The sequence below is a fragment of the Carassius auratus genome, chromosome 27, assembly GCF_003368295.1.
Source record: "Carassius auratus strain Wakin chromosome 27, ASM336829v1, whole genome shotgun sequence".
Classification (NCBI taxonomy): Eukaryota; Metazoa; Chordata; class Actinopteri; order Cypriniformes; family Cyprinidae; genus Carassius; species Carassius auratus.
In genome coordinates, this window is record NC_039269.1 from 20,256,332 (window position 1) to 20,281,078 (window position 24,747).

At 35.2% G+C, this 24,747-nt stretch overlaps 1 protein-coding gene across 1 annotated transcript; it reads left to right on the forward strand.

Annotated features, from left to right (window-relative positions):
* The first annotated feature begins 3,011 nt into the window (after positions 1–3,011).
* LOC113045808 (cytosolic phospholipase A2-like) lies at positions 3,012–24,377 on the forward strand. Its single transcript, XM_026206474.1, has 18 exons — positions 3,012–3,113; positions 3,362–3,452; positions 3,879–3,960; positions 4,049–4,197; positions 4,917–5,030; positions 5,159–5,196; positions 5,290–5,434; positions 5,544–5,680; positions 6,206–6,428; positions 7,534–7,648; positions 8,201–8,338; positions 11,344–11,433; positions 12,050–12,115; positions 13,587–13,826; positions 16,855–17,039; positions 18,639–18,828; positions 20,361–20,518; positions 20,612–24,377. Exons 2-18 carry the CDS (start codon positions 3,420–3,422, stop codon positions 20,750–20,752), a joined length of 2,244 nt encoding a protein of 747 aa, XP_026062259.1. The 5' UTR covers positions 3,012–3,113; positions 3,362–3,419; the 3' UTR covers positions 20,753–24,377.
* The last annotated feature ends 370 nt before the right edge of the window (positions 24,378–24,747 follow it).

Sequence of the window (24,747 nt, forward strand, 5' to 3'; positions counted from 1 at the left end):
AGAAATAGCTAATAATTTATTATTAAACGAATAGAAACGTATTTATTAATTTGAAATAGGTTATTTAGCCTATCAAATTGGTATTGGTAAACACTTTTACAATGACAAATGTATATTAAATAATAAACCTAGTAAAATCTTAATGGTAATTATAGTTATATTAGTCTATAATCTGAATTAGTATATTTAGTTTATAACATATCCAGTGTTTATAAGTAGCCTACTTTAGTCTATGTTCCTCCAAAATATGTAGGCTAATTCTATTATATGAGTAAATTATAAATTAGCCCATTATAATTTATTAGGCCTATTATATTTATTATACATTCTGATCACATGACTTTAAATTGAGAAAAGATAGAATCACTTTGTAAACCTCCGTAGTTTTCAAAACCAGACACGAGTAGGTTTTCAAGAGCTGGTGTGAATAAATATAGATTTATTCTCAAAGAGACAGAATAGTCTGCGCATGACCTGATGTTTTATTCGGACCCAGAAGGCGAGATGAACATCACGGAGCGCTAAACACTCCTGCAGTGTGTTTCATTCATTCTCGAAGCTCGCGCAGAAAATCAGGAAACTCCTAATATGGACAAAGCGTTCAGCTATCGCTGTATTAGAACAATTTTTTTCACAGAAAAACAGAACCTTTTGAAACTCGAAGACAATAAACATACGAGTGCGAAAATATATGTTTTTTCAAGTCCAGCATGTGATAAATAAAGTAGGCTATATGAACAACTAAGTATACACCACCAGTCAAAAGTTTTGGAACAGTAAAATTGTTAATGTTCTTTTAAACATGTCTGTTTACAAAGTCTGCATTTATTTGATCATAAAGTACAGAAAAAACTGTAACATTTTTAAATATTTTACTAGCTTATTAAAAAAAAACTTTTTGTGATAATGTTGAAAACCTGAGTAGAATTTTATTCAGGTTTCTTTGATGAAAGAAAGTTCAGAAGAACAGCATTTATCTAAAATATAAATCTTTTGTAAAATGGTCTATTTATCATCATTTTTGACCAATTCAAAGAATCCTTGTTAAATAAAAGTATTAATTTTCTATAATTTATTTCCCAAAAAATAAAAATGATACTGATTCGCTTTTGAACGATATCGTATATAATGTTACAAAAGCTTCTTATTTCACATAAATGCGGATCTTTGGATCCTTCTATTCAACAAAGAACACTTAAAAAAATGTACTCATGTTTTAAATATTGATAATCATCAAATCAGTATATTAGAATGATTTCTGAAGGATGTGACACTGAAGACTGGAGTAATGATGCTGAAAATACAGCTGTACATCACAGGAATTAACATTTACATTTATGCATTTGGCAGACGCTTTAATAAATAAATAAAAAAATAATAAAAAAAATAAATAAATAAATACAAAAACTTGGTAGCACTTTATTTTACAGTCCTGTTCCTAATGTAAATACTATGTACTTATTATAGTAATTACAATAATTATGTAATAACTAGGTACAAATCCTGAACCTACCCCTAAACCTAACCCTACCCCATGTAGTTACCTTGTGTTACCAGAACTTTCTTAGATAAATACACTGTAAGTTCACTATAAGTACATGTTAGTACACTTATAGATTACAGAAATGTTATATTGTAATGTTATGTCTCTCTCTCTGTGTGTGTGTGTGTGTGCTCTTGTTTTTGTGACATATCAGGACAAAACTCTGTAGAATGACATGGGTATGACACAGGTATTACAAGGAGAGGGTGACTTATGAGGACATAACCCATGTCCCAATATTTAAAAACGCTTATAAATCATACAGAATTAGTTTTTTTTTGTTTTTTTTTGAGAAAGTACAAATGCACAAAGTTTAGGGTTGGTGTAGGGCCATAGAATATACAGTTTCTACAGTAAAAAAAAAACATTACGCCCATGGGATGAACCCACTTTTCACAAAAACAAACGTGTGTGTGTGTGTGTGTGTGTGTCTGTTTTTGTCCCCCTCACCTCTGAAATGATGGCTACGCCCTTTTATTCTTTTGTTCATCCTCAAGATATGAATTTTGAATTCTTGATGTCAATAATTCAGTTTTACTAGTTAAAATGTTAATTCTTTATATCAGGAATTAGATTACTAGTAACAGCTGCTATTTTTGATATCTGCAGTTATATTACCACTAGTAACAATTAAAATTTTTGACATCAGGAATTACATTTCAACTAGTAAAAACTATAATTCTTGATAGCCATATGTAATTGTATTTTCACCAGAAGTCTCTATTGGCCACGGGCATTCCAGAGATTATGATAGCATTACTTTAACTCACGAGCGCCACCTTGTGTCAGAGAAGGTGTGGTTATTACATTCATTCACAATCTTACATGGTTTCAGGGTTTATTTTTATGCGTTTCAATTAAATCAGTCTGTCATAATCTCAAATGAAAACCTGGACACCTGCGTGCGATGACATTTCTCATTATTACATAAAATATGCTTACAAATATTAACATAGCGCTAAAATCATTCCCATCTGAGTCCAAGTGAAATTTGAATAGCTGGGGCGGAGGAAGACTTTTGCGTCCGCCCTGAAATCGACTGATTTTAGCGAATCGATTCGTTTGAATGATTCATTTCAATGAACCTGTTCAGGAAACTCTTTCAACATTTGTTAATGATTCAACGATTTAACGTTTTCTTATTTGTATAATTATATATTTTGTTCAATTGTGATATCATCCCTGATATTTTCTATGACGTTTATATATGAGTTGTATTTAGCGGACATTTGGTGCAGTCAGTCAAATTAAAACCTGCCAGCCCTGAATTTTGGCAGATAAACTGTCTCAGTAGTTTAAAGAAAACTGTGTCAGAATTTGCAATGTCTATAGTCAACCCTTCATCCACGTCATGTAGGTTTAGGGTTTTTTACTTATAAACTCTTAAGATTTACAAACGTTGTGCAACACCGGTTCGATTGAATCACTGCTATGAACAGTCTGAATCGAACGACTCGTTCGAATCGCACATCTTTAGTCCGCCCAGTAGCGCGATATGCGCACTCCTCTCGGCTTCCTGAAATGACTTTCTTGTCGAAGAGGGTCCAACATCACTGTACCACCAGCTATGGTAAGTTCTTGCATGTTTCATTTCCCAGTAAAGTCGTAAAACTTGTAGTGTCCACGCGTGTGAGACTTATAGACAAACAAATCCTGCTTTAACAGTTTCTATCATTCTGAACTGAGAGCGAAATGTTGGGTCTCAGAATTTTAAACTCTGCATGTCACTCGGGGAGGCGGTAACGTTATCATGTTTCAACTGCTTGTGCGTAGGCAATATTTTTTTTCTTCCTCTTTTTTTTTTGTCTGATTTCACAGATGTTTTCCAGACTGTCTTGAAATAAAGTGCCTTCCCGACCTCCACATTGCTGCCAGAATGTCCTCCATAGATCCCTATCAGTACATCATAGTAAGTCTCATCATTACGAAAACTCTTAGAAAATAATTTTAAGTTTAAAAAAATATATATATTATTATTATTATTAGGGTAAATGAATCCCTAGTGTTGAAATGATACTTGGATAGTTTTAATAAATATTTTTACATTTTAAGATGTATTAATTTATTTGTTAATGATATCAATATGTATTTACATTTAGCCTCTATGTTAGAAATGGAAAAGTGTAAAGCTGCTGCTCTTTTGCAGTGGTTGGATTTATTTGCATGAAGACACCTGCTGAACTTATGACATTCGAGACATTTACTGCCTAGATATAATAACATTTTGGGAATAACCTATGTCTGTTTCCTTCTTCAGTAGTTAAATGAGCTTCCTTTATACATACATACGCATTATACGCTCTAAATCCTTGACTTTGTGGATCATTATGCGCAGGTTGAGCATCAGTACTCTCATAGATTGAACGTAAACGTTGTGAGAGCTGAAAATGTGACAAAAGGAGCATTTGGGGATTTATGTGAGTATATATTTATGCTGTCTTCTTGCTATTTGAATAAAGCCTTAAATGAGGATTGATAGTTAAGTGACTGTGTGTTTGTTCGCAGTGGACACCCCAGACCCTTACGTGGAACTGTCCATACCAACCACACCAGAGTCCAGAAAACGAACACGACACATAGATAACGACATTAACCCGAAGTGGAATGAAACATTTGAATTCATATTGGATCCCAATCAACCCAATGTTTTGGAGGTGAACAGTTTCTACTCTTATTACTTATAGAGTATTAGTACACTTGCCGGTAAAGGTATTTTCTGTATTTATCTTTTTCAAAACAGCGGTCATATCATATGCACAAATCAAGCAGAATCTGCTGGCAGATTTACTAGACTAACTTTTGCAGTGACTTTTAACCAGCTGGTGTCATGGTGATATTTATTGGATGTTTTGGAAGACAGAACCCTGTCAAGTTTTCACATGCGGCCCTTGAAGCTATAAAGTTCCCAAACACTTAATTTCAAACTAAACCCACACCAACGTTCAAAAATTTGGCATACACTAAATCGGCATATTAAAATGATTTCTGAAATATCATGTGACACTGAAGACTGGAGTAATGGCTGCTGAAAATTCAGCTTTGTCATCACTGGAATAAATTACATTTTTAATATATTAAAATACAAATATCTTAACTGTTTTAATAACATTTCACAGTATTACAGTAAATGCAGTCTATTAATATTGTAAATATTTCAATCTTACCAACCCCATCCTTTTGAATGGTAGTATGTATTTTATCACTTAAGAATGTTTAAACTTCTATTTATGAAATGTTTTCCTTAAACGTGTGCCTCTGCTGTTGTTGGTTTATATGGCATGGTTTATGAAGTATTATTAAATGTGAGTTTTGAAAGAATTAGAAAATACATCAGCACTTACTTTATAATGCATTTTTGATGCTCTTTATCTAGATGACATTGATGGATGCTAATTATGTCATGGACGAAACTCTGGGCACAGCTAAATATTCCCTCTCAAAGCTCAAAGTGGGGCAGACAGAGCATGTGAGCCTATCTATTGGCAAGGTAAAGGTTTTACTTTCTTTCTTTTCTTTTTTTTTATGGTTTACACCATGAACCTGCCATGATCTAAATTTGCAGCTACTGATTTTAATATATATATTTTTTATTATTATTCTGTGTTTTTTTTCTAGACGACAAAAGTGTTCCTCGACTTGTTCTTAGAAGTGTGGTATGTATGAAGAAATTTTTATTTCTGTACATTTTGTAAATGATATGCATACAGGATTGAATGAGGGACTGAAAGTGAATCATTTTTGTGCAGTGCGTCCACAGACTTGCGCTTCAGCATGGCACTGTGTGATCAGGAGAAACTCTTCATGCGGACGCGCAAGGACAGAGTTATGCTCAGCATCAAGAAGCTTCTCAAAATGGAAAACCCACGCTCTCTTCCAGCCTCACCTAGAGAAGTAAAGTCAAAAACCAAAAAAAAAACAAAAAAAACTGCGCTATACTAAAAAAGAATGTTATCTCTAACGAGAGCGAAAAGGTTCTGATAGCAGCTCTATTTTTGCACAGGTTCCCAACATTGCTATTTTGGGATCTGGAGGTGGTTTTCGTGCAATGGTTGGTTTCTCTGGTGTGATGAAGGCTTTGTATGAATCTGGGGTGCTTGACTGTGCTGCATACGTGGCAGGACTTTCTGGATCAACATGGTTAGTAAAAGTTGAATGTTTAGTTAAAAAAAAAAAAAAACAGATCCAAAAACCCTATGGACTTCTACAATCTTAAACATTCCAGTAATGGTTCCAAAAGGGGCTTTTCACAGCATTGTCATAGAACCATTTTGGGTTCCTCTTAGGACCTTTCAGTAAACGGTTCTCAAAAGAACTTATTTTCTGAGTGAAGAACATTTTAGTAATCCGAAGCCTTTTTCCACTATAAAGGATCTTTTGTACAGTGGGAAGGTTCTGGGGATGTTCATGGAACCATAGATGCAGGGACCAGAAAATCCATAAATGTTTATGTGGGTCACTAATTAATCATCCGAAAAACACCCTAGCAACCACAAAGCAATGCCCTAGAAACAATCCTGAATACCCTAGCAGCCACATAACAATGTGGTTAACACTATTCTGAACACCTCAACAACCCAATCAATCACCATTCACATCAAAAACTAAATTAAAAAAACGAAGTAAATAATCGTGTAAACCTCCATGTTGGTAATATTTCTGCAGGTATATGTCCATGCTGTACTCGCACCCTGAGTTTCCCGCCAAAGGCCCAGGAGATATTAATATGGAGCTGATGAACAGGGTCAGCAATAGCCCACTCAAACTGCTCCTGCCCCAAAACATCAACCGCTACGTTAAAGCGCTGTGGAAGAAGAAATCGGCCGGACAGCCTGTCACCTTCACTGACATCTTTGGGATGTTGATCGGAGAGACTCTTATTCCAGGGGTGAGATATACAGAAAAATTGCAATAACTGGATTATTGAGAGTTTTTACTGCAGTAAGCCATCAAGAGCAGCGCGAACTGCACTTGGCTGCACTGTACTCTATTTATACACTAATGTAATTTGTTCAAGTACAAAGACTCCTTTGTATGTTGTCTCTCTATTATGCATCCCAATGCAAATGGCCCCTTCTCTTGGGGAGGACGGTCAGGAAGATACTTCTCTATACAGGAAGGCAGTAGCTCCTGTATTTAGGAATGTGTAATACCATTAAAATTTAGTTTAAGAAAGAAAGAAATTAACACTTTTATTCAGCCTGGATGCATTCAACTGATCAAAAGTGAAATAATGTTACAAAAGGTTGCTATGTCAAATAAATGGTTTATTTTATAACATCAAAAAATCCTAAAAAAAAAAAAAAGTATGATGGTTTTCACACAAAAAAGCATTAAAAAAAATAATAAAAAAATACATCCTTGGTGAGCATAAAATACTTTTTACTCCTAATGACCCCAAACCTTTGAAATGTAGTGTATAAGAAAATGTGTGCACTTGATATTGTGCATTCATGTTGCTTATTTGTTCACTAGAGTAAGAATTGAATTATTTACTATTTAAATGTGACATTTTATCATTTAAATTACTTGGCAGTTATTCGTCAGAAATCTAGATGCAGCTTAGCAATAGTGAACCACTGAACGTGTGTCTGATATACATGATGACCAATTGATTTTAGGAAAAGATTTCTATTGCTTGATCATCATAAAAGTGTCAGATACTAACACAACTTTATATAGATACTTAAGCTATACATTAGCTTAGCGTGAGAAACAATTCTGTCTGCAGAGTGTTTAAAATTTCCTCTTTTCATGTTTACTGTAAAAAAGTAAGTCAGACAGGTTTGGAGTGACGTGAGGATGAGTAAAATATGAGGAGACTTTCATTTTTAGTTGCACTGTTCCTTTAATTAAACTACACTTTTAGCACCATCCTTTCAGAAAATGTTATGCCTTATTTGAATATCAGTTTTACGTGTATTGACACTGATGCTCTAAAGTAGAAAGTTTTATTGTTATGCTTACTTTGTGTGTGTGTGTGTTTTGCACAGAGAATGGACGCAAAACTGAGCTCCATGCAGGCGAAAATTAATGAAGGTCAGAGCCCACTTCCTCTCTTCACCTGTCTGCACGTCAAGCCTGACGTCTCTGAGCTCATGTTCGCAGGTAAGATGACAGTTCACATAAACAGTAAGACTGCTACATTATATTGTATTGTCTAGTATTGATCGTTGTACTGTATTTTAGAATTATTATTAAAACGAAATGAGAAAGACAGCAACTGTCCGTATTTGTACTAATTTGTATAATACACAGCCTCCGTGGACGCTGAACACTATCGATTTGTTTACATTTGCTTAATACTGTGGAAAACATGCAAATACTTGTTATAGGCCCTAATGATTGACCCACTGGGAATTCATTATGAACTTTCACAACTCCTCCCACAGGAGTAAAAACACTATTTTGAGACACTAGTCACTGTGTGGGTAGGTTGTTTTCTGTTGAATGGGATCAGAGATAGTAACTAAACAGATGACGGTTAAGTGGAAGTATTTGTCAGTTCGATGCAAGTCACTTACTGTACATTATGCTTTGTATTTGTGGCAACATGAGTCAGATAGTTCAGTAGTATTTTGGTAGTGCCGTTTAATATATAAAAATGCCTTTGTCATTTTTATTTAATAATATTGGGTTTGTTTCCTCTGTCTCCATCAGACTGGGTGGAGTTCACCCCGTATGAGATTGGCATGGCCAAATACGGCACCTTCATGTCTCCGGGGCTGTTTGGAAGCAAGTTCTTTATGGGCAGCGTTGTGAAACAATACGAGGAAAACCCCTTACATTTCCTTATGGGTAAGACTGGGACTTCTCTGAATTTAAACTGAACGCTTTGCTAAGAGACCCCACAATAAGCATATATGGTCACTGGATACTGACAGCAGTTACTCATGTAATGTGTGATTACTTATACTTCCCATCAGTATATATATATATCTATATCTATATATATATATATATTTATATATACAGGTGCTTCTCAATAAATTAGAATGTCGAGGGAAAGTTAATTTATTTATAATTTATTTAATTTATAAATTAAATCCACACGGATTGAAGTAGTTTAAGTCTTTGGTTCTTTTAATTGTGATGATTTTGGCTCACATTTAACAAAAACCCACCAATTCACAATCTCAACAAATTAGAATATGATGACATGGCAATCAGCTTATCAATTAAAACACCTGCAAAGGTTTCCTGAGCCTTCATAATGGTCTCTGACAATCATTGACACCCTTCACAAGGAGTGCTTAATGTGCTTCTCACATTAAGTCACAAACATTCATTGCCAATAAGTTGGCTGTTCACAGAGTGCTGTATCCAAGCATGTTAACAGAAAGTTGAGTGGAACGAAAAAGTGTGGAAGAAAAATATGCACAACCAACCTAGAGAACCTCAGCCTTATGAGAATTGTCAAGCAAATTGGATTCAAGAATTTGAGTGAACTTCACAAGGATTGGACTGAGGCTGGAGTCAAGGCATCAAGAGCCACCACACACAGACGTGTCAAGGAATTTTGACTACGGTTTTTGTATTCCTCTTGTTTAACCACTCCTGAACCACAGACAACGTCAGAGGGGTCTTACCTGGGCTAAGGAGAAGAAGAACTGGACTGTTGCCCAGTTGTATAAATTCCTCTTTTCAGATGAGAGCAAGTTTTGTATTTCATTTGGAAACCAAGGTCCTGGAGTCTGGAGGAATGGTGGAGAAGCTCATAGCCAAAGTTGCCTGAAGTCCAGTGTTAAGTTTCCACAGTCTGTGATGATTTGGGCTGCAATGACATCTGCTGGTGTTGATCCATTATGTTTTTTAAAAACCAAAGTCACTGCACACGTTTACCAAGAAATTTTGGAGCACTTCATGCGTCCTTCTGCTGACCAGCTTATTGAAGATGCTGATTTAATTTTCCAGCAGGATTTGGCACCTGACACACTGCCAAAAGCACCAAAAGTTGGTTAAATGACTATGGTGTTGGTGTGCTTGACTGGCAGCCAACTCACCAGACCTGAACTCCATAGAGAACAATTCACTAAAAATGAAATTATTTATTGGTTTTATGAATTATTCTAATTTGTTGAGATAGTGAATTTGTGGGTTTTTGTTAAATGTGAGCCAAAATCATCACAATTAAAAGAACCAAAGACTTAGACTACTTCAGTCTGTGTGCATTGGATTTATTTAATACATGAGTTTAACCATTTGAGTTGAATTACTGAAATAAATGAAATTTTCCTCAGCTTTCTAATTTACTGAGAATCACCTGTGGATATTGAAGAATTAAAGAAGGTTTGAAGAATTAGTTCCTGATCATTTACTCACCCCATGTCATTGAAGATGTTCATAGCTTTTGTTCTTTAGTCGAACAGAAATTAAGGTTATTGAGCATATTCAGCACATTATGCTATAGGCTGGACTTCAACGGGGACCAATGTGTTGAAGACCCAAATTGCAGTTTTAATTCAGCCTCAAAGGGCTCTACACAATCCCAGCTGAGCAATAAGAGTCTTTTCTTTTGAAACAATCTGTCATTTTCAAAAAAAAAGGTTATGTATATAATGTACATTGAAACTGCAATTTGAAAATACATTACAAGAATACTATAGAATACAGTGCAATGCAAGAAAAGTTATTTTAAATTGAATAAATATTCATAATACTGTTGTTTTTACAAATGAGGGCATAAAAATTACAAATAAATGCAGCCTTGTTCAGCATGAACTTTTTAAAGGTAGTGTACATAAATAATGATATATATATATATATATATATATATATATATATATATATATATATATATATATATATATATATATATATATATATATATATATATCATTCATCCTTGCGTTTGTTTAGTGAAAAACAGTGTTGAAAACTTTGATTTGATTGTGCTTCTCACATTAAGATTTTGAAGGACTTTACCAACAGCAGTTGCCGACAGCTTTTCAAAGCAAATATATGAATATTGAAATATAATAGTCAAAAGGCTAAAAAAAAACGAAGATACAATCATGCACTTCATGCCTTATTCTAATGAGTAACTCTTTGTATAAATGCTACATACGCTGAATAAAGAACACTTCTCTTGCACAAACATCTCACATTTACATTTACATTTACATTAATTCATTTAGCAGACGATTTTAGAGGCTTGTTAGAGGTCTTTACACATACACACACACATACATATACAATTGCATAATAAATGAAAAGAAAATAGAATACAAAAAGATTAGAAAGGTAGTTAGATTTTTTAAAGAATAGAATTAGAATAGTGAGTGCTGAAGTTAGAGGGTCAAATAAAGATGGAAGATATGTGTTTTAAGCCGATTCTTGAAGATGGCTAAGGACTCAGCTGCTCGGATTGAGGAGGGAACATTTAATTTAAAAGTCTGTAAAAGTGACTTTGTGCTTCTTTGGGATGGCACAATCAAGCGACGTTCACTTGCAGAACGCAAGCTTCTAGAGGGCACATAAGTCTGAAGTAACGAATTTAGGTAAATGGGTGCAGAGCCAGTGGTAGTTTTGTAGGCAAACATCAATGCCTTGAATTTTATGCGAGCAGCTATTGGAAGCCAGTGCAAAATGATAAACAGAGGTATGACGTGTATTCTTTTCGGCTCATTAAAAATTAATCTTGCTGCCGCGTTCTCACGCTTTTAAGAACATTTTCTCAGTTGAACAAAAGTCAGAGTATGAGCTCTACATCTGTATAATCCTTCATAATTTTGTTTACTAGCATATCAGTTTCAAGTATTGTTTCCTATTAAGCAATTTTAATGTAAGTGCATGTGCTGCAGGTGTATGGGGCAGTGCTTTCTCCATCCTCTTTAACCGGGTTCTGGGGGTGAAGGAGACAACCAGCAGAAGCACAATGGAGGAGGAGCTGGGTGAGTAAGATTCTGAGTTAGCTATCAGAGGCAAAGAACTTGACGGAAGAGACTAATTGCTCCACATTTCAAAAGAACCCAAATCTAGGCCAAGTTAGATTGTTATCATATTGTCAGTTTTATCCTTGTTACATTCTGAAATGTGCCATTACTAGCTGTTCTAGTACTAACATTTATAGTTGTCACACATCACTGCATGAGTGATAAGTGATACGATTTACACACTGTCACACTGATCTACACACATTTCATGTGTGACCTCAGTCAACCCCCCGTTGACATTCAGAGTTCAAGGAAAGCATAATTTAACACATTTAACAGTACAGCTGCATAAGTAATAGTTCAGAACATTCATGTTCCACCATATATAAGTTTTGATTAAATATTATTTTGTGTTTTTTTTTTTCCAGACTGGGGAGTTTATTTTCATCCCTGTTCTAATTTGTGTAGAAAAGAATCAGGGGACCACAATGAGAAAACTTAATGCTCTTCTATGCAAAATAAATACATTTTTGTATGTTTTTCACCACACGGTGAAATTAGAGACAATGAAAAGGAAGGGATCGTCTCTTATCATAGGTACAATCTAAAACTGTTTGCATCTTCTGTTTTTCAGAGCAAATTAAACTCGAGCATATTGTGGGTGATGATTCAGCAGATAATGAAGAGGAAACTCAAAGGGGTGAGAAAGCCCTGTCTGAGCGTTTATCTCTCTTTCACTTTCTCTCTTTCACACACAAGTGCACACACTCAACTCAGTTCAGGGCTCAACAGTAACTATGACCTTCTGGTTTGGGGTCAGTGTGTGAGAATATCAGATCAGTTGACTCTCACACACACTGCACTGCAACACAACATTACACTTTTCTTCATGTACATGTTTTTATACCCTAGATGTTTACACGTTTGGTTTTACGTGGTATGCTGAACATTGTTATTTTAATTTTGTTTTATTAATTTATTCATTTGCTATTAACAGGGTAACATTATATGTTTCATTCATTCATTCATTCTTTTAAATTTCTACCAAGGTAACATTATCTAACTGTTTTGTCTATTTATTTATGTATTTGTTTGTTTGTTAGCTTTAATTGTTATCAAGTTATACATATATCTGTGTTATGTTTTACACAATATGCCAACAGTTTCCAGTAAAATTGCATGTATTATGAAATTTACTTAATAGCTACATAATTTCCAGGTATTATTGCAAATTAAAAATCTAATAAATGTATTGTGGTAAAAAAAAAAAAAATATTATATATATATATATATATATATATATATATATATATATATATATATATATATATATACATATATATGTATATATATATATATATATACGTATATAAAGTTATACGTATATAAAGTATATATATACATATATATATGTATATATATATATATATATACGTATATATATATATATATATATGTATATATACGTATATATATATATATATATATATATATATATATATATATATATATATACAATAAAGCTAAATACATGCAAGTATACCCAAGTGAAAAAATAATATACATTTGAAATGCATTTATTTCATGCTAAGTGTACAAATACATATAGATATTTATGCAAAATACCCTGCAGTTGTAATTTTGGTATACTAGAATGGTACACTTAAAGTCTGCTGAATTGAAACAACTAATTTTGTACAACTTTAATTGTGTGGAAGTAGTGCTGAAGTCCAACTGAAAATATACCGAAGTTTATTTGATTCTAATAAAGTGGAGCTATTGCAAGTATACTTTAGGTACACTTTAATATATTACATTTAAAGACCGATATTATAAAATTATAAAATTTTGGGTTTAATATTAAGACGTTCATTGTGCGTAAGTAGTACTCCAAATAAAGTTTAATTATAATATTTTATCAGTAAATCTCAAGTGATATGTCAACTGTTTTAAGTATGAAATAAATGTTTATATATATATATATATATATTTATATTTATATTAATATTTATATATTTTTTTTTTTTACCAATGTATCCTTGTGATACATAGATATCACTGAAAATTCATTTTTTATTCATTTTTGTGGTTGTTGTAGTGATAATATTAGCAAAGTAGGTAAAATCTGAGGAAAATGAATCATTTTTTGTCTCTGTCTCTCTTTCATCCAGGAGGCACAGAGAACGCAGAGGCAGAAGATGAGCGGCAGCGTCATGCCCAGGCTAGCTGGGTTCAGCGCATGTTGACCTCCATAATGGGGGACACCACCCTGTTCACCACACGTGAGGGCCGTGCTGGCAAGGTGCACAATTTCATGCTGGGACTCATCCTAAACTGTTCCGTGCCCTTCTCTCCCTTCGGCGGCCTCATGCACCAGACCTCAGTGGATGAGGAGGTTGATGCTGTTACAGGTACAAGTTAGTCATATAGCTGCCACTTTTATGCAAATGTAGATACATTTTGATGTGAAGGACCCCCAAATATTATAAACCCCTTGCAAGGACCCCTTCCTTAAAAAGTTAATTAATTAGAAAAGCTATATATTTAATATTTATACAGACTTCATAATGTACTACTGTATATGAGGAAAACTCTATTATAAAAGACAGCTTTATGTTAATTTACTTTTACTTTTTTATCTAGATTATTGAATATTATTAAATTTAATCATTTTCATATTATATTTCAAAAAAATCTACTAATCTTGATTTAAATTTTTAGTCAAAATTATTATTATTATTTTTAGGTAAGTTTAGATATTGTTCAATTATATTTTACACACACCCCTTAGTACCTACTTTGGGTCTTCACACCCCATTTTAAAGACCCCTCACTCATAGTTGAACCAAACTAAAGACGCCTTAATCAAGGGCACAATAGTGAGAATTCAAGGATCACCCTTCAGACAACTTTTTTGTCCAGAATTTTACTCTGCTTAACCTGGTCGTGTCAGGTATGCATTTAAAAAAATGGGTGTGACAAACTGTAGGTGGAACAAAAGGCTGAAATCTGGTCAGGTGCCAGGAGACTTGATGATAGGCTTTCAAACATTTCTGGTGTCTGACTGGGAAGGAAGTCAGTTAGTCAACTATCAAAACTTCTCACATCTAAGAAATACCAACACACCCAGTGAGGATGAACTTTCTCCCAGGGATTTTAAAATGCAGAAACATCACACAGGAAGCATCTTTGACACAGTCATGTCACTACAAAATCATGTTAAAGAGATAGTTCACCCAAAATCATTTATGTTTAGCCACTGGGCATCCAAGATGTAGGTGCCTTTGTTTCTTCAGTAGAACATAAACCAAGATTTTCAGCTCCAACCGTTGCTGTCTATCAGTTATCTAATTTAAGTGGATGAGAATCAAGGCTAAAACATACAAAAAAGCAAAAAGAAAACAGACAAACAAAACCAAATTAAACCCTGCAGCTTGTGACGATATATTGATGTGTAAAGACACAAAACGATCTGTGCAAGAAACTGAACAGTATTTGTATAAATCCTTACCTTTGATTCACACAATGTCAGAACTGTTAGAACTCTCCTGAGCACGTCCTCCTATCACAGCAGCAGGCACATGAGACATCTGCTTCTTCTGTTTCTTCTTGCTTTACAGTGGATTGCAGACTTATAAATACATTACCATCACCTAAATCTCAAGCGGACCATTGACACTCTTGGCCCCATCATACACCCGTCGCAATGTGACGCAAGGTGCAGCGCAAGTGTGTTTGCTAGTTTCAGTCAGGCGCTGTTCGCATTTTCCCGTCCAGCGCTACGTCGTTTAATTAGCAAACGCATTTGGGCCCATTTGTGCACCCATGGACCTACTGGTCTGAAAAAGAGGTGTGTTCAGGCGCATTGCTATTTTAAGGAGCTGAAAATAGACTGCGACATAGACCAACTCAAACCTGGTCTAAAGTCAAAGGTGCAATATTTTTTGTTATTTAAAGAGCGGGCTGGTAGAAAATGCGCCTCTATGCGGGTCCACAGTGTGTGTTGACTTTGCTCATTACACACAAGGATGCGCATCACACAAACATGCCAAATATTAAAAACAAAATAATTACAGTATAAAAGAATATTATTGTGTAGGCAACATGAATATAAAAATGTAATGATGGAAAGTCATTGTGTGTATCAGAATTAGGCTACCTATTTGCAATTCAGCCTATTACTACTTATAATGATGAATGAAATTGGTGAATTAATTGAACAATCATGCCAATACACACACACACACCTGCTATATATATATGTATATTAACTGACTCATCGTGTGGAGCTTTGGTGAGCTTTAACTTCGCACATGAGCAGATCGGTTTCTTCGCTTGAGAAGCGTTCAGCTTTTCCGGCAACAAATTCTGCCATGTAAATAGCGATCCACCATTGGGCGAGTGCATCTCGCTCTTAAAGGGAAGGGGAGATGACACTCTGATTGGTGTATTAAATGTTACGCCCATTACTCATTAAGAAAATAGGGACAACCCATTTCAAAAATGCGCCCCGGCGCACGGACCGTTTTTCCATCGTTAAAATAGCAAAAGCGGATTTGGACACATCCTGAGTGCACCTGTGCCATGTGCTTAACATTTTGCATTTCGATCCTTTAAATAGGGCCCTCTATCTACAATCTACAATGAGAGATAGGTTGCAGTAATGCACTTATAAATCTGACTTATAAGTCTGCGGTCCACCATAAAGCAAGAAGAAGAAGACGCCTCATGGGCCTACTGCTGAGAACGTGCATAAGTGGATGTGCTCAGGAGAGTTCTAACAGTTCAGACATTGCGTGAATCAAAGGTAAAAATGTATACAAATACTGTTCAGTTTCTTGCACAGACTGATCGTTTTGTGTCTTTACACACTCAATGTATTGTCACGAGCAGCAGGGTTTAAATTGGTTTTGTGTGTTTTTTTGTTTTTTTTTAATGTTTTAGCCATAATTCCCATCCACTTACATTATAAGAGTGACAGACTGCAACGTTTGGAGCTAAAAATCATGGTTTGTGCTATACTGAAGAAACAAAGTCACCTACATCTTGAATGCCTTGGGGATAAGCAGATAACATATAATTTATATTTTTGGGTGAACTATCCTTTTAAATGAGATTGGTTTACATTTCTGCACTTTCTTAAGTTTATGTGTCATTCTTTTAATCTCACTGATGATAAAGGCAAAGTCTCATTTATAATTACTGTTAGTAATAGCACTGCGTGTCTCTTTGACTCAGCAGCAGTCTACTTCCTGTTGATACTTGGGTGTTGGAAAAAAGATAAGTGCTTGTAATGTTGAATAAATTATGACATTGTTGCATAAAATTGTCATTACTCACAAGCAGCTAGATGAATTTAATTGCAGACTGCAGACTGCAGTTTCTTTATAGGTCATCGACAAACAACAGTGATAACATTGGAATTAAATTTTCCTGCAGATCCTGACGAGTTTGAGCGAATCTATGAGCCCCTAGATGTGAAGAGTAAGAAAATCCACATAGTGGACAGTGGTCTTACCTTTAACCTGCCCTATCCTCTCATTCTGCGGCCACAGAGAGGAGTTGACCTCGTCATTTCCTTTGACTTCTCAGCCAGGCCCAGTGACTCCAGCCCGCCATTCAAAGTAAGTGAAGCTTATGCATGACACATGCATATTAAAGGGATAGTTCACCCAAATAAGAAAATTCTGTCATTCATTACTCACCCTTACGTCTTTCCAAACCCGTGCAACCTTCTTTCTTTGGTCTTTGGCACACAATAGGGCTGCACAATATTGGGAAAAAATGACATTGCGATATTTTATTTTTCTGCAATATATATTGCAATATGAAATCTAATCTAAATTTTTTTTACAAGCAAAAATGGGGTGAGCACACATACATTCTCGTTTTTAATGATTTAAACATCGACACCATGGTATCAATTGATTAATATGCGCGAGGGAGAGAGAGCAAGACAGCACTCATGTTGTTTGAAGACAATGAGCGTGTGGCCAGGGCTCTCTCTCTCTCTCTCTCCCTCTCTATCTCTCTCCCTCTGTCTCTCTCTCGCGCAGCGCGAGCTCTCTCTCTCTTGCACGCGCGCTCTCTCTCTTGTTCTCTCTCTCTGGCGCGCTCTCTCTCGCGCTCGAAGGACCGGGGAGCAACTGGCTCGTACAGTTAATGATTAACGGATCAACTACGACAGCCTACATTGCACATCCTGCGATGTGACTATCGTGGATTCGTACATCGCGATATCAATGCTTAAACGACACATCGTGCAGCCCTAGAACACAAATAAAGATATTTTTCATGAAATCTGAGAGCTTTCTGACTCTACATAGACAGCATGGGAACTACCATTTCATGGCCAAGGAAGGCAGTAAGGACATCGTTAAAGTAGTCAATGTGTCATCTGCATTCAACCTTAATTTTATAAAGCTATGACAATACTTTTTGTGTGCAAAGAAAACAAAAATAATGACTTTATTCAACAATATATTCTCTTTCTCTTCTTAGTACTTTTTAACTGTACTAAAACATAAAAATACTATAATATATTTGTAGATATTTAGGACACATGCTAAGTTCTCTGAACACAATGCTACAGCTAATTATTCTACTTTGAAATTTGCATTCCATGTCGGAACATGTGTTTGTGTTTTGTTTTACTCAGTAGTATTTCGACACCCTGTGGCCAGGTGGTCACCGAAACCAGCAAATAAACTGGGTCTTACAGATTCTACCCAACCTAATCTAAAAAGCTCTATGACCAGTTTAAAGCTTGTCATGTTCCATTGTTATTTGTGTTCATTCCTGTTGCGTGTCCTCAATCTGGCAACCCGTGTGAGCTTCAAGTCTAGTAGAAGGGGAGTGGGAGAAACAACTCTCTCCAGTATTTTGAATTTGGAATGCATTACCCATTTCAAACACTAACTAGTGTCAATATTACACACAATGCAATTTGATGTTACAGTAAAAGTATAGTAAAAGTATATTTCACTGTTTTCACAGTTTCTGTCTTTAAGCTCAGTTCCTTTGAGCATAGCAGAATGAGTCTTAGTTATATAAACTGCATATAGAATAACTGTGGTGGTAAAGTTGAATTTTCACCAGCCATTACTCCAGTCTTCAATGTCATTGATGAAAAGAAAGTTCAAAACAACTGCATTTATTTGTAATATAAATATTTTGTAATATTATAAATGTCATCAACTTGTGTCCTTGTTTGTCTGTTTTAGGAGCTACTGTTGGCTGAAAAATGGGCCCGTATGAATAAGCTGCCATTCCCTAAGATCGATTCGAAAGTATTTGATAGAGAGGGCCTGAAAGAGTGCTATGTGTTCAAACCTAACAAGGGGGACAAGAGCTGCCCCACCATCATTCATTTTGTCTTGGCCAACATCGACTTTCGGAACTTTAAAGCCCCAGGTGAGAGCATGTAAAAGCAAAGACTATAGAATACCCAAGACGTGTCACTCATATAGTTTTGAATGGGGAAAAGTGCAATGGTCAATATGGACGCTCAATGGCAGGAAGCCCCGCCTTCTGAATGAAAGAGCCAATCGCTAATCTGCGAGAGAGTCATCGCGTCACTGCAGCTACTGTTAGAAGCGTCCTGGTTGCTATAGAAACAGTCAGCACTTCGAGCGCTTAGGACTGTGCATGCGCTCTGACTGATCGAGATCGAGAAAAGCTTTTTAGAACACTATTTGAGCAAAAGTAACAACATTTATGACACAGTTGTTGTTAGATTTCTTTGGCGATTTCAAATATGAAATTTAATCCTAAACTTAGTGAACAGTTTTGGAGAATTTGACACTTTCCCCATTCAAAGAGATAGGAGCTGCACTTGCATGCCCGAGAAGTGCTTCAAAGATGGCCACCGAGTGACATGACTTTTCTTAAAGAGACTTTGCTAATAGTAAAAGTTCCCAGCTCATTTAATGACTCAATTAGTAAGTGAGTCATTCTAGCCTGTACTGTGACGTAGTCTGACTGATTCAGTCTATGATTCACACTCCATGGTTCCGACTGGATGTTCAGTTCAATCTGATTCACCAACTGGGTCCACTGATTCATAAAAAAAGGACATTGTACTGCATGTTTGTATATTTGAATGTTTCGTGTACAGTCAACAAGAAAAACAATATAAAGTCGTGTCAATACATTTGTCATTATTTGTTAACACAGCTTAATATAAGTATGTACTGTAAGTACACTACCATTCAATAGTTTAGGGTTAACAATTTTTTTTTTTTAGAAATAAATACTTCACATTTGGAATATTACAGAAGATCTAAATTCAAATAAATGCAGTTTATAAAAAAGAAAAAAGAAAATTAAAGCATCAGTTTCCATCAAAACATCAAGCAGCACAAATGCTTTCAACATTGTAGTTTTTATGGATATTTTGAAATAGTTTTTGTTTTGTGTTTTTGTCATTTTTATAAGATTTTAATTTGTATAAAATGTTATTTTAAATACATTTAAACTATTTTAGTACATCAAGTTACACTAAATTAAAATGTATGCTTCGACAGCTAGTTAATTTATTTAGTTAATTTATAGCATTAATATAATGTTTTTATGTTAGCTTCAATGTTTTTATGGTTTTAGTTATATAGCTATAACTAGTCATAAAGCTATAATAACCCTGAATAGAAAACCGTTATTACTGTTTTACTGTATTTTGGATCAAATTAAAGCAGCCTTGGTGAGCATAAAAATATAAGAAAATATTACAAACCCCAAACAATCTTTTGATTTGTGCTGTATACAGAGTGATCGACAATGAATTGCAGGGATTCAAACTAATTTAAACCTGTAAATAATGTTTTAAGATGATTGAAGAAACTTTAGGTCAAGCGAATCAGATTCTGTGCTATTTTTAGGTCACTAATAAATTGTTAGTGACATGTGAACTTCTTTTTTTTTTTATTCTCATTTGTGTTTTCTTGAAGGAGTTCCCAGAGAGACAGACAAGGAAATAGAGTTTGCCGACTTTGACATATTTGACGATCCAGACTCCCCCTTCTCTACTTTCAACTTCCAGTATTCCAACCAGGCCTTCAAGAGGCTTCATGACCTCATGGAGTTCAACACGCTCAACAACATTGAGGTCAGTTCTTCTCCTTCAAACTCTGTCCGATTCAGTCACCTTCACAGCAGTTCTTGCAGTTCCTTCCAACATGCCTCTGTTTCGTTTTCGCAGGTTATAAAAGAAGCAATTAAAGACAGCATTCTACAGAGACGAGAGAACCCCTCACGCTGCTCGGTTTCCTTATCTCTCAATGAGATTGAAAACAAGAAGTTCCTGAAACGAGATACCAGCAATGCAAAGCGGCACACCTAACAGATAGCTGCAAAAAGCTATGCAAAAGCCTTGACGTCTGAGAATTCATTGGTCCACTGGTGCTGGTTCTCATTCAGCCATTTCATGAGAATTACTTAGCAGATTCATCAGATAAGACTGGATTGACCTTATTACAGGGTCATTTGTATGCTGCATTCCAGACAACTTTGAATTCTCCCACCTCCTACTTAAAGATAATCACTTGAAAGGGGCTTTTTTGGTCAGACTCCCAATTATTACCAACCAAGGCTATCAAAAATAAAACCACATTTATCATTGATTCTAAAATAACACTGTTACAAATCCCAACTCCAATAAGAAGCACAATTTGAAATATTAAGCACAAATAAAAGGGCATTCTTTTGGTTATTTTGAAGTAGAGGTGGACAGTTCTAAAAATCCAGGTTGTCTGGAACGCACCATGAGTGGAACACTCGGTAATGGTGGGAAATTGAAAATTTCAGTTCAAGTCTTCCCTCCAAAGACTTAATCTAGAATGCAGCCACAGGAACACCCAATCTACATGCATTTTTGTGTTTTCTGCACTGATTTTGGGGGAACTTCTATGGAATAGATTTGAATATGTGACCCTGGACCACAAAACCAGTCACAAGAAGCACAAGTATATTTGTAGCAATAGCCAACATCAAAATTATTATTTTTTTCTTTTATGCCAAAAATCACTAGGATATTAAGTAAAGATTAGTAATATTAGTTTTCTTTTTTTAATTAGTAATATGCATTGCTAAGGACTAACTCCGGTGTGGGGTATGCTTTTTCAGTGTTCATTGGATGTATAAAGTCCCTGCACACCAAAAGATCGGTGATTACTTCAATCCCAAAAAAAAAACCGTCCTTTTGAGAACAATGATTTTAGACCTGTAGCACTAAATTCTATTGTAATGAAATGCTTTGAGAAATACATTGTGTCTATATTGAAAAGTGAAGTATCCTCAAAACTAGATCCATGGCAGTTTGCTTATAAACAGGGCAGGAGTGCAGAAGATGCTGTAGGGAGTATTATCCATTTAGTTTCTAAACATCTGGAGGACTCATAGGCATATGATATCTTTATTTTTATTGATTTAGCTCAGCTTTTAACACTGTGCAAGCGTATTTATTTTTGGAGAAACTGAAACATGTAGATCTAAATCCTTATATCATAAGATGTTTTTTTGTTTTGTTTTTTACTGGTAGAACCCAACAGGTTAAAGTCAATAAGATGATTTCTGACTTACAATACATTAGTACAGGAGTACCTCAAGGGTGTGTGAGTTCCCCTGTTTTCTTTACATTATACACAGATGGCTGTGTGAGCAAAAATACTTAATAATCAAATTTTGAAATTTTTTGACGACACCGCTATCTTTAACGTATTGTATAAAGATCAAGACATTTTGTCTTACCACTCTGAAATCAGTCCGTTTATAGAGAAGTGTGATGCCCACCACCTAATTGTGAATGCGAAAAATAATGAGCAGATGATATTCGATCCGAAGTCAATTGGGGACCATTGCCCTGTATATATTCATGATGTTCCAATCACACAGGTGTCCTCATATAAATACCCCAGTGTTCATCTTGATTGTTTTCTTACATGGCATGTTCACGTTGACAGTTTGTGCACTAGGCTTCAACAAAGGATGTCTTTTTTGAGAAGGCTCAGACTTTATGGTGTCAGTAGCAGGATTATGATGTTGTTTTATCAAGTTGAACTAGAGTATGTGATCAGATATGGAATACATCTTTGGTACAGTAATTTGACAGTAGAGTTGAAATCTAGGCTAGATATTCTTCAGACAACCATGAAAATCATGGGCAGGATAGACCCTCTTTATCCCCAGACTATGCTGAGGGAGGCAGATAAGATTTTGCATGGTACAACACACATCTTGAACTGTGAGTCTGTAATGCTGCCATCAGGTAGGAGATTAAGGATTCCAAGATGTAGATTAAATTGGTTCAAGAACTTGTTTATTCTTTCTACAATTAAAGTGCCCCTATAATGAAAGGTTCATATTTTGGTTTTGGAAGTCCCCAACAACAGGTTGACATGCATTCAAGCTCACAATGCATGACAGGTCATTTTCGAAAATCCATAATAAGGGGACTTTAAGATATTAAATAACATTATGTGAGTTTATGTATTTATGGGTTATTTATTATTTTTTTCCCACTTTTCTTACTGTTATGTGTTATGTGATGTGGTGGTTGTATTTTTTAACCCTAAGACAAATTTCCCTCAGGGACAATAAAGTATACCTTAACCATTTGGAAAATTTTAAAGGCGATTTTCTCAATATTTTTATTTTTATTTTTTATTTTTTTGCAGCCTCAGATTCCAGCTTTCAGATGATTCATAAATCTCGATTTCAAAAAGTTGTCCCTTATGACTGGTTTTGTGGTCCAGGGTCACATACGGTAAAAATGTGTTGCGTATGGTGAAATGATCTGAGAAAACTGCACTCTTATTAGTCACTAAAAACATGATCAAATTAGCCAAAATAGTTCATAAACAAATGCAATGGGCAGGTGGCATTCAGAACTTTACAACATTCAACATCAGGACCATTCAGAACATTCTCAACTTCATTTCAAAACGGTTCTTGAATCTGCATGTTAAAGTGTTTATGAATCTGCCTGTTCACTTCTCTACGGGTTCCGAGGAGTCAAGTACAGGCAGCTTTCTTTTCACTTGACCTTTAAGCAGTAAATACTGTTCTAAGAGTAATTTACGGTTTCAGTGTGGTGGCTTGAGCCTCAGGACATGCTGTTCCTCATGTGCTTCTGCCAGTGTTTGTTCTCCATTCAGTTCTACTGTGACGCACCTATGACCAGTAGATGGTCGATGGTTAGCCTTGTCTTCAGGACAGGATTCATCTCATATTTTAGGGAATGATTCATTGCTTAAGAACTAGATTCAGCTGCATCTATTTATTCTTCTTACAAATGTGGTCTCCTGCCCAAGGGGTGAAAGGCAGAAGGTAAAATGCCCTCTTACACCTCTCACGCAGAACTCCACATCATTGTGAGGCATCAGGAACAATGACATGATGAGACATGTTGTGAAAATCTCATTTCCTGTTTGTATCAGATATATCTGTGGCACATACAGTTGTAACTTCACACATAATCATTCCTCTGGTTTACATACTTTATGATGAAATTGTATACAAGGTTATTTATTTGTATGCTTATTGCGTATCTGTTGTGATTTCAAATGCATTTTACGATTTGGACATCTCAGAATCAAACATTTGAAGTAAATGTCAATGAGAAAAAAGTCCGTAAAGCGGAACAGTTGAGCTCATTCATAAAACTGAACTGAGGTTAGGATAAAGGTGGCAGGTAGATACTGGATAGACAGGTTGTGTGGTAAAAACAAATAGAGCTGAGCCTTAGAGTGCACTTTAGGTCCACAATAAATGTTATTATTACACATTCATTGCTGTTTGTGGTCTGTACAGTTAGAATTTTATGTAATCATTATGTTAAGAACAATGTAGAGTCTTTAGCCTACTGTAATTTTGTATGATTCATGTATACACAATAGAGTTAGCTGTCATGTAATGTTACTAGCCTGTGTAGTGTTATGCATAAACATAATAAAAGCAAATTAATCTTGATAATTTGCCTGAGGACTTTTTACTTAAAAAAAACTGAGTCACGATCAGATTACTGACAGTATTACAAAAAATAACAAATAAAAAAACGCGTGGAAATAACTGATTTGACTTAACAGGATTTTGCAAAAGGACACCTCAATTGAGGAAATGTGTAGTTAATGGGAAAAACTGTAGTTGGAATTTCCTGTAAGTAGTGAACTCACTATTCAATGATACAGAGCTTCATAATGGGAAAGTATAGCTGTTACTACTACTGCTACTAAATTATCTCTAATAACAGAAATTATGTTTAAATATTTTGTACAATTACATTTATTGTGCCTTATCATCTTGTATCTTACACAGGGCTTCCTGCACAGGTTTTTGTAC